Genomic DNA, 12,062 nt, shown 5'->3' with positions numbered 1-12,062 from the left:
CTGCTCGATATTCAGCAACAATTAGGCCCTAGAGTGTCTTTAAATTTATCAGACACCTCGAGGTTTCTACTGTTGCTGCCAACGAAACGCATTTGTTTTTTAGGCCGAAGCTGTCGGAGCCTCTGGTCAACTTAGGTACAAACAAGGAAACACAGCTGCTCCATTCATTAATGCTCAGCAATACAGCGAGAAGCGGTTCCGCTTATACTGGGGAATTTACAACTGCGTGCTTATGGATTATGAAGAACCGAGCAGCTAATTGTTGATTATAGAAAATCTCAAAACCCAATCTAATGGGATTTTGTTACCACCAATTATCCGTTTAACCCCAGCGCAATGACGCAATCAGCACGGCTGGCTAAAAAATCTTCAAGGGTTTAACAAGCACTGTCCCTATAACACCATCGTCAGCCGGAGTTTAATAGAATCACCTTCAGAACACCTGTACTTGTTCGGTACTGTGAACAACACGTCAACCGTTTAAATCGATAGACCGAAGAATTTCATAGTAAGCAATTACAAGAAAAGCAAATATTTCTGGCCTGTACATAGAGTAAAAGTCGCGCGCTTTAAGAATGGTCAATAGTAGAAACAGCATACATGCCACGTTTAACGTAACCTAAGCACTATATGTAGATTGCATTGCATTGCTTGAATTGAGCAATTGTGGCCTTAGAGAAATTCGGAAGACGAATTCACAACAGCTGAAAAAATATTGCAAAAGCTGGTAGCCTGTTAGCAAACGATGGCTGTGGTGGCAATTATTCCAAAAATGGGTTTGTTATTAGCCTTTTGATTAAACCCGCGCTGTTGATGTCATTCCAATTGATGATGAAGCGTGAGCAATCCCATTACCAAACTCAAAATACAAGGGACGTACCGGAGCTACTATATTTCACGACATCTTTAGGATCACCCCAGTCTGTACATCCACTTTTCGATCAGACAATCGTAAACGATAGATTCAGCTGGGTTTTGTTTAGTATGTAGCAAAACCGGATTTTCATGCAAATAAGTGTATTTGTCCTCAAATTTAGGCTTGCACAGACCACCTGTAACTCTTAGAAACAGATTGCTGAATAGGAGTTGCGTCTTGGAGATGATCAGTCTGTATTCGGCATACCCTTCTGAATTTACCAGTTCACATGCAAAGTAAATCGACCATTTCTGTCATAAGCATACACATATTTGCTATAAACGGACCCAGCAAGCTGTCCACCACCCTCATTTTATTTTTAGATTGACTCTTGAAATTCGAAACCTCCGTGCTCGGCGCCTAGCAGGAGAAATTCCGCAATCGCAAGTTTTCGAGGTGGTCAGTTAACGTTGAAACCCGATAATTTAAAGCAGGGTACATTGGGCGTCAGTAAGTTACTGCTATTGGACGCGTTTGTTTGTATCCGGTGTTTTCATTTCCAAATATTCATGATAGTCATTTTGCCTGTTTAGTCTGGTTGAAAAAGGTCGACAGACTCAGGACCGGCCGGAGAGTTACCTCAGATTTTGTGCAATCAAATGGCTCCAGTTAACTATGAGTTCCTCCGGTTAGTGCATCTTTTAGAGAGCCGTTTGGCGTTCTTGCTGTGTTACGTCAGTCAATGACTTTAGCATTTACGATGGAGAAATTAGGAAACAGAGTGCGGACGTTCCAGAACTCTTATTATATTTTACCCATCCTACTTTAGGATTCATTTATGAAGTCCAGAAGACTATAGGAATTTGAGATGTCATATTAATGTAAGGAATAACGGCGTAGATACACTGAGACAGAAAACAACGATGTGGGGTTAATTGATAATTGATTAATAGTAACTAGGAATGAAATTTCGAACGTTCGTTGAACCAGGCAAAATGTTGTATAAAGACAACTTGGAGCGTAAAATGGAAGCGGTGTGAGATGCGAATGTCAGATTATTAATATCTGATAAAATAGAACGAAAAACCTTTCAGTCATGATTAAAACAGCGAAGGCTTTTAAAAGGAATCCAGTGACAGAACTCTTAGCATAAAAGGAGTCTACTTCTCTACCCAGTGAGAACACACGACCGAGTTGGTACCTGGCTGTCTGAATGTCTATGCCAAGTGACGCATACTTTGCCCCGTTGACTAGGTTGTCTAGTCCCGCAGTTCCTTTTCGCTTAAACATTTTTTTCGTTCTCCCCACTGTTTGCTCGAAATAGGTTATTAGACGACCACCCGTCGTGTATGGCAATACAGAAACAGTAAAAGTATACCGGTAGTGGTAGGTTTGTGGAGATGGCACTCACCGCAAACAATATTGTCTGTGTCATTCCTGGAAACATTAAGAGCACATAACGAGTACAATGCTAGCATTTTCCAGTCTGGTCTTACCAATCCAGCTGCATCCAAGAAAGCAGCCCGCCCAAAGATTACATCTGTTTAGCTGCTTGAATAGCTAAAATACTTAGGACGTTGACCAAAAGTATTTTCAGCAGTGAGGGAGGCCGGAATAAACCAGAACGTGCAAATGTGCTTGAAGCCTCAGCCAAAATGCTTTCATACAGCTATCTTTCGTGCGAAGGCTATTTTAAGTGACTCTTTTCTCTCCTGTCTACAAAGAATGGACTTCTCCATAGACTCACCAATTACACTGAATGGCCGTGTCACAGATAAGAGCGGTCTATTTTACCGGATGATGTGTACGTTACAAAGAAAGTCGCTGTTTAATCGTTACAGTAATTTGACGACCTTTTTGTCACCCAACTGACCAGCCCTACAGTATTGAGTTAGCGACCTGGCGACACACTTAAAATGTATCTATAAACAGGACAAGTCGTGAAGCATTCATATTTGATAACGGCAGATGTATAACGCAGCCAATCCACTATCCGGCATCTATAAATGGAACTTTTCTGGGAGGTTACAGGATTCAATACCTCTTGGTTAATATTTTTCACCACGCGGCAGCCGACATCAACTGTTTACCCACATGATCAAAAAGGCGACTGTATGTTGAGCAGATTGGGCAATAAATTACTTGTCTGTACCGTCAAAAGGATCAACTCATGCAAGAAATTCCCTTATGCAAAATATGCACACATGCGAATCTAAAAGTAAGGTTATTAGGGATTTGGGATTATCGAATTTAAGTATAGATAATGGGACTTATTTTTTGAACCAATTTTTCAGAACTGATCCCACTTTTCCATAGGCGACTGCGAGAAATCCACATAACTCGTGCTTGCTAAATAGACTACCAAATACAACATTCTTCCCGGTGGCATTTTTCACGCTTTGTTTGCGCAAAACCTGCGGGCCCATTTTTGAAACATTACCGAATGCATACGATAGCTGGTATGCGCGTATTGGAGTAGATCATGCAACTTATTCTCCACTGCTTGAGTTGAGTAGTATGAGATACTAATGTAAAGAGAAAAGGTCGGTGGAAGGAGAGGGTCTGAGTTTAGCCAATAATTTCAGCTCAAATAATTAACTGGTTTCATTTTGGTACCTTATACGCGCAACAAGCATAAAATCCCACCCACACATATTCTCCATAACTTGCCGCTGAGTGGCAGTTTAGTGCACTTGAGATTGAATTGTATTTCATTTCAGACAGCTTCTTCAAAAAAACTACCCCGTACGGTCATCTAAGGTGTATTTTTCGTGATATATATATGGAGAAAAATATGCCGTCAGAAGTGAAAAAACCCGGCGTGGCCATTCTAGGTGCACTGGGTTCATATACTGCAGCACACTACTTACGCTACTTTGCATGATAAGATCTTGATTTGTGTGGATATGGCTCTCCAGATGGTGGATCAACCTTCGTGGGGCGATACCAGTGAGCACTTTGGCAGCAATGACGACTTGGTTGAGGCCCTGTTTTTGCACAATATTCTTTTGTACGACCCAATCTATTCAAAGTTTATCCGTTCCAGTTAGTTCGGATTATGGATGTTAGTTTGGCCACAACGAACCCTCTATCTTCATTGAAAATTGTGGGTTGCAGGCCGTCGGGCTCAAACGCTTTTTTTTAATCTGAACTAACGAAATTTCATACTCGGCTTTCGTCGTCGACTGATATCTACGTTTTGCTTTTCTGGAAGATGAGTTAAGGCGGCCTATCTAAACTGTTCTTCCGAGTATTCAACCCATCTTTATAGATGATTTATTTGTGAGGTCCCATCCTTTTTGCACGTCTTTTTATTAACATTAGCCTTCTCTTAACCAGTTAATTAAATTATCTAGAACAGCGTACACTTCAAAAGCTTTCTTTATTTCCTTGGCTTTTGCGATCCACCGGTGCTCACTGTTAATCTTTATACTCTTTATTATTAGGCGTTTGATGGGTCCGCATGCGCCATCGCCGTCGTTTTTACTGGTTTATTTTTCATGGCTTTAATAAGAGCTTTTTACTGGTACGGAGTCTAGTGTTGATTGAGCTGTCCAAGCAACCTCGGGCAGTCGGTTCTTAGAGCTGTGAGCATGGCCTGTTTCACCTTACTCTAATAATTACGCATAGCATTACTATTCCATTCGACTTCCAGTCACTTAGCCAAATTCACTTGACGTTGTTGAGTTACAAAACCGCTCCGCAGGTGGCCACAGGAGGATGACCATCGGGCTTTCCCCATGTCATCTTGCGGTGTTACACTGAAAATTAGTGCACGGTGTTTTCGAAGCTTTTTTCCAATTTCGGAAGGAGTTCAACGAGCTCTATTGGGGAGATCACAGGAGTGGCTGTGCTCACTTTAGTATTTATCTACTTATTGCCTGGTGACACTTAGATGGAGTGGACCCACATGGTCGAAGGCTGTCAAGCAAATAGGATACAATTATACTGCTACTAGGAAAGGTACGAATATTTGCACGAAAGCGTTGAATACGTCCTGTAGCTTTCAGTGTCGGGGAAAAATCTATGGCTAAGTATAACGAATGTAAGTTGGTTAGGAAAGATTCCACTAAAACGTGTTGGCTGTTTTCTTTTAACTAGTAGACGAATATTAGGGATAATATTATTGGAAGAGATTTTGAGCGTTTCGAAATGCTATGATACTACTCACATCGTCCCAATTGGAAAAAGCACCGCGTTAGGCCGAAAAGACAGGCGAGGTTTGGCGGCTGGTGAAAATAAGGCCTGAAAACTAGGACACCTCCTCGCATCAATTCGATTTCTCGGACGGAAGGGTAAATATGCATGCTTGACAGCAACCTGGCTGTTAGATGCAGATGACTTACATTTGCAGATTTTGTTGTTGGTTACTGTTCTTAGGCTTCTGAAAGCATGACTGCATGCTGCTAGCCGATCTCCGTTTAACTACATTCATCTCTGTGATAAAGTCTGGTCTGACAAGCGCATTTCCAAGTTTACCTGTTACAGCGTATCATCATTTTCTATATCTTGACCCGCTCTCTTACTCGCAGATTGGATAAGTTGCATGAGGTTACCTGCCAAAAGGTGCAGCTGCGAAAGCGAAAGTACAGATTGCAAAGTTCAACGTATTACATAGTGTTCAAACCTTTGCTACAATTTGTGGTTCACTCAGGCTCGTCAGAAGCCCCAAAACAATAAAAGTGGTATTAAAATAGGTATACGGATGCGCTGGAAACATATTTTCATTTGGTCCGACTACCTTTTCTTGCACAGGTGCTTCCAAAACAACAATTCTTATGCACTTAATCTTCACAGATAAAAACGTGACCAAAATAGCAAGTCATCCCGGTGAATGCACAGGTGTGCGTAGGAACAGATTTGAAAGCATTGTTACTGATATTTAGTCAGGTGTGTATAAGAAAACAAATCCGAAAGCTTACACATTGTTTGTGGAACGTACTTTATGGGGGAGGGTAGTAACAAATGCATGTTCCGTTAATGCAACTAACTTGATTGGCATCAAGAATACATTACATTTTTTGCTTCCAAATCCAGTATTTGATGGTTTTCCGCCCTGCACTGGCCTATGTTGTTTTATATCCATCGTAGTTTTGTAGTTTTGATTAGTTGCATTACCTGACCAACTATTTATGTTTATCCGTTTTGACTGCCACTACCTTTGAATAGCCTGACCTGACTTTGTAAGGTGGTAGAGTACATTCTTTTGTTCCGTATTTCACCCAAATAATATCGTTTTTAATCGTACTTAGGATGATACATTCTCTTTGAAAACTCATCTAAACTGTCATACGTCTAACTAAGCAGTTAGGCAGGTCATGCGACTATTTATACTCTCGACATTACAGTTAATTTCAGTACCGTTATCTGGTCATTTGTTCGTTGCTATCCACCGAGCAGCAACTCGCTTTCACGAAAACACAAAGACCCAAGAGCTGCCAAAACGAATTAAACGATAGATGACAGTATAATCCGCTCCAATACTTATGCCAGCCAAGAAAATAGCAGTTTGGTGGACATCAAAAATCGTAGAAAGTACTATGCACACTTTTCTATCGATGTAAATGTCAAGTTAAACTTTGATGCTTCCCTTCAATCAACTCTCTTTTCACAGAATTCCTTTCACCCTAGGATGTTCGCATCCCTGCTAGATATTGACTATTTGCAGCCTCATTATATCCACATTATCTTTTGGAGTGCCACTTTTCGACAAACCGAACGCATCTGGATAAGAAATATAACACACAATGGTGCTTCTTAGGTTGGTTTAAAAGCAAACTGGTGCTATATTCTAAAAGCAATATGTAGGTGGTAATTTGCTGACCGTTAACAGTAGTATAGGGCTACTGCCCTTTCTCTGAATCCTGTTCCACCACACATTTACTTTTCCATAGAGTGGAACTGAGAAGAAACAGTCATTTGGGTACACTCTGCTCATCAGACTCCCGGATGGAGCGGTCTTCGCACCTTGATCGGAATGTATCTCCTGTTGATTAGGTGGAACCCAACACCAATAATTTCACATAAGGGCACTAAATATGTACTCTAAACCCGTCGTTGACGAGCCTGAAGCCTATCAGGAATGTTGTCCTTACAAATGGATCTAAGTATCTTTTGTTAAGGTGTACAGCGGGCCTAAAACTAACATAGTCTCAACCAATGCAATAGACCACTTTGTACCGTACTACCCAAAGGAGACCACAGCATTAACTATGTCGGTCAAAATAGGCAATAATGTGTAATTTGGCCTATCGAGTGGCATCAGCAGGATTATTACGGTCTTTTCCGTTCCATTATCCAGCTTATTAACGCTGTAACATGACTGACTGTGCACCCATTGTGGAGATATAATCCACTAATCATACAATTGCTGAAAAACTAGTTGACATCCCAGAACCTTTTACACCCTTATTGGGCTAAACAGGCTGGCTCAGTCTCCGAATTTTCATCAGCCGTTTGTTCTACTTGAGCTCGAATTTAACAGATTTCGACAAGTACACTCATCTGCATACCAATCTGGTTTTGCCTGAGAACATCACAAACGAGAGATTCAGCTGAGTTCTAAGTTAGTCTTCCGTCAAAAAGAAATTGGTGTGAAAATGAGTATGCTATGTGCACACATCTTTCGTATGCACAGAAAATTCGGACCAATGCAGAATATAATTCAGTGCTGACCATCCTTATTCACCCCGAATGTCCTGAATATATGTTTAGTCATTTGTGAGGTGCTCTTCTGTGCCGCTGTTTTCGTGCCTGCTTTCTATTTATTTATTTATTTCTATTTATTTATTTATTTATTAGTTTGTTTCTATTTTTGACAAAATTAAACAAAATAATTGCGCTGTGAGACTAGTATGACCTTGTTTTTTTCAGATCAAATATTTCAGCTTTGTTGATAATCCCCAGCGGCGCACATCCAACAAGTCTTTGAAGGAAACAACCCTTCGGTTTGTAGGTGAACATTACATCGTCCTGCTACTTTTGTCCGATGAGCGGCGCAGCAGAAATTCTTGACACATTCGGTTCACACCATGAAATCCGGTGAAAACTCGCGCCTACATAGATGACTTTACAGATGAAAAATCTGTACACTCTCTGGTCTTTTTTATTTTGATTTGAACTCACTATAGATAGCAGATTCATAAGCTTGTACTCTGATTTCTTCTATGCTGCAGGACTGACGAATGGGATGAAACTATGTCATCCTTGTTGAGTGTTGTAATCAGCGCATATTCAGCGAATTTCTAGAGAGTTTTGTTTTGCTGTGGACCAAATATCAGGGATTACCTAGAAAAGTACAACGTGCTTGGCGATCGCCTAAAAAGTGGACATTCTCGTAACGCTCCCACATACAAAGCCATTTGGCTTTCAGCATTTTGCTTCTTGTCCTCGTTCCATGGTATGGCGGGTAGTGTGGCGGCTTACAAAGGGATGTTTCAGTGGAACGTTAAAGCCAATGCGTCCAGGAGAATTTTTTTTACACTTTCTTTTTACAATTTTAAATTTCAACAGTTTCAATTGCAAGAATGACAATACACTCCAGTGTGGATGAAGTCTCTTAAAAATTTATGAGCGAAGCACCAACGAGACATATGAGATTTAAACACTATCGGTACCGACGTTTGTGTTTAGATATGTGGGCAGGAAATGAATGCTACGCATAAACAACCCGCGAAAGTTGTTTTACGGTGCTTTTCTTGTTTCCCTGAAACTGAAACCAAACGAGGAGCTTAAAGAAAGTGTGAAATGTCCACGGATTGTGCTTCTGCTTGGAAACGTCGAGGACGGAAAGTACATCCGTTGCTCCCTTTTACGTAGCAACGCTCACGGCGTGCTTCGATGGCAACGTTCTCTTCCAAAAGTTGGTAAGCTGATGTGAACAGAAAGATAAAAATCCCTCACAAACATTCCTTCGCACAGAGTACAGAATGTATTTTTATTATCCGCTTGATATATATGCCTGCGAACTGTACATCCATTATCCAACGATTGATCAAAATATAATCGAATGCTTCGAGTGTAGGCGTTTGTAGCCGTTGCACAACTTTGTATCTGACCACATATAAGCGATAGTTGATGAAGATTAGATGTATGGTTTGGCCGTATTGCGTGCAGCAAAGTTTATCCCACAAGTTTGGAATGAATTTCACACCAATGAACTGTTTGACGCCTAAGGGAAAAACGTGATTCCTCTCACGACTCCTCAACAATCTTAGATATAGAACAAAAAAGTGGAAAAACACTTGGGTTGCGCAAAATTTGATCAGAATTTTCCCTCAAACGACATTTACGGTCAATACGGTCCATTGTAAAGTAAGTGGAGAAATCAACACAACTTTTTTCTTGCTTTAAGGAATAGATGGTAGCAGAAGAACATCGTAACGTTGCAAATGACAAATCCATCGGCATAATGAAAATTTTTGGACTTCAGCATAAAAGGGTATCTGAAATGACATTAGGGTGTACCGTTAAACCAAAGTGAGAGTTTAGAGCGTTTGTGGGGGCGGGGACATACAAGAAATCATTGAATGTCTATGATGTTTAGGTGAAAAGTGAAAAAAAGAAATTTCTTCTGCTGTAAGCATCCTCAGTTTTGTTGTGCAGATACTTTTCCGCTTTGTCACTCTAATTTCAACTTTGATTGTAAGATTTACATGCGTATTAACTGCACGATAATTGAGACAGCTGTGTTGCGATGGGAACCAGTGTTCCGTAGGGCTTGGTGTGTTGCACATATATTAGTTGATAATTTCATGCAAACCCGCATGACGAACCAGCTCCCTTAGATTAAATGTAGGTTGAACTGTTAGTTAACCGTTAGAAGAAGAACGTTAATAATATACAATGATGCAAGAGGATGGGGGGCTGATATTAAATTCGAGCTCGCGTGTCACATGGAACCAAACCGTACCAATATCCCACAAACGGTGATTATCATCAAACACTTTTTATACAGGGTGCACGGATAAAAGTCCAATAGACAGGGTTGGTGGCATACGCAATTTGTCAAACACGACTAGGGAAACTGAACATATTACCCACAGTGTTTTTACGCACTGGATCATAGTCTGGGTAAAATTGGAATCCGAATCATGACAGATAAATAATATAATTTCTGGCATGACTAGTAAAAATGTGGTCCCAGAGCAAGTGGAAGGTTTATACGGATAACGTAACGTCTGTCAGGGCCATGTTTAGTTTTTTAATATCACTTTTATCGTTTGTAAAGCGATAGCCTGTTTGTCTTTACACTTTCTTTTGAATTGTCGCGCATAAAGACATATGAGAATGTTGAGGACATTTGAGAAACAAAAAGATTACGTCCTTATTGACGCCGACTACTATCTATTTGGACTCATAGACTAATTAACATTGATTATTCAAGAACCCTTGAGACTGTTTAATGAGTTGCAGCGTTCCGAAAGAAGACAAAAGTAAAATTGAGTATAACGATTGATTCCACCGATCAGAAGTTCATGCGTTTTCATTTCATAGAAGATGATCAATAAATGCCTTCTAAATTTTCAGATTAATACTAAATTAACCGGTAAACAAGTGAGTTGAGTGTAACTATGTGCGAAAAAACCGATTCGGTCCATATAATTGGTAATAAGACAGCAGTCGTCCATCTAAATTACAGCCAATCTTGCAATAGCTTATGATATTTAATATATTCGCAGTTCGAGAAATACAATCATTTGTAAATAAATTTGGTTTTTTGTTCATAGTCACACCACTCTCATTTGAACGGTCGCCCTCCTGTTCTGGCGTAATTAGTCCGGTGAGTCCACACCAAAGGGAAACACTGGACTCGAGTTTCGCTCTTGTTAGAGCTCATCAGCCGTGGATATCCAATGGCCGTGCCAAGATCTGAACCCCGGACCTCTGACATGCGAAGCGAGCGTGTAACCACTACTCCACCAACGCACGTTGGACGCATCTGAATTTTCACCTCTGAACTGGCGAACGTGTTCACATTTGAGCGATATGAGTGGTGTGCCCGACCCATCAAACGACGACCCAGTAACCCTCCTGGTTGTGACAATCGATTGAGCTGCCAGTCAGGACTTCTCAGTCAGGTAGCGTGACAAACGCTTGAAACCCACTGGGCAATGTTGGTTGCAATGTTGGGGTTCGCGGGATAGGCATTTTTTGTTCATAGTCACATGCTCGTCTCACATGTCAGATGTCCGGGGTTCAAAGCCCGGCACGGCCATTGGATATGCACTGCTGATGATCTCTAATAGAAGCGAAACTCGAGTCCAATGCTGCCCTCTGTTGTGGACCCACCGGAATAATTACTCCAGAACAAGAGCACGTCCGTTAAAACGAAAGTGGTGTGACTATGAATAAAAACACCTATCCCGCAAAACCCAACATTTCACGAGAAGCTCAACTAAATCTCTCGTTTATGCTATTCTACAACTGGCCCACCTGATAAACCCCAAGAAGGGCAAAACTGGTCGTGGGCTGTCGTAGAATTTTCAGCAACCTTGTGGGTAGTTTCCTTTATGAATATATTCACATTTCACTTCCCATCTTATTCAGCGAAAGGCAAGTGCGAGTTTCATCAAAAATATCCGAACTACCACAATGGTATCAAGTACACCAGAATTCCTCACCATAAAAATCCTGCTGTATGGCAGCCGCTGGGTATGTATTTTTAACATTAAATAAAACCTCTATAGGCTTTCTCCTTTAGTTTGCTCACTGGCAAAATCTGATTGGATGCTCACTATTGGGAGGAAGTTCAAGTCCGGGTGCTCTTCATTTTGTGTACTCGGAGCTATCGTTGAATAAAAAACTAGGCCTCTTTTACGGTTCCTAAAAAGGAAATACAGTAAATTCCACCTAAGCGATGTGGTCAGATGGACTCAATAATACATTAAAATTAACAGAGATATGCCAGAATACTGTGGTGCTAATCACAAACAGTTCACTCGTGACTATATTTGCATTTTGAATAACCATTGTTGAATGGAGAGGTTTGGAGCAGATATTAATTTGATACTAGTAAACATAATGTGTTACTAAACCACACTAAACGAGTTTTTTTTGAAAATCCTAATTGAAAGTAATGGTATATGGGAGTAAGTTGGTGGAGTAGCTGCTATTATTTGAGAACTCCTTAGCCTTCAAAATCCAGGATAGGAATTAGGAAGTCCCCTTTGAGGTTTCATAGACCTAGAAGGGATGGAAGCTCACT

General features: G+C 40.7%; 1 protein-coding gene across 1 annotated transcript; it reads left to right on the top strand.

Annotated features, from left to right (window-relative positions):
• Window positions 1–1,239: 1,239 nt before the first annotated feature.
• On the top strand, window positions 1,240–9,050 carry T265_05029 (hypothetical protein; the record flags this gene model as incomplete). The annotated part of the gene is made up of 2 exons (XM_009169929.1): window positions 1,240–1,315; window positions 7,730–9,050. The coding sequence occupies one exon, from the start codon at window positions 8,508–8,510 to the stop codon at window positions 8,733–8,735; it is 228 nt and encodes a 75-aa protein (XP_009168193.1).
• Window positions 9,051–12,062: the final 3,012 nt, after the last annotated feature.

This window comes from Opisthorchis viverrini, assembly GCF_000715545.1.
Source record: "Opisthorchis viverrini unplaced genomic scaffold opera_v5_91, whole genome shotgun sequence".
NCBI lineage: Eukaryota > Metazoa > Platyhelminthes > Trematoda > Opisthorchiida > Opisthorchiidae > Opisthorchis > Opisthorchis viverrini.
Note: the sequence above shows the minus strand (reverse complement) of the source record. Positions and strands in the feature narration are given on the sequence as shown.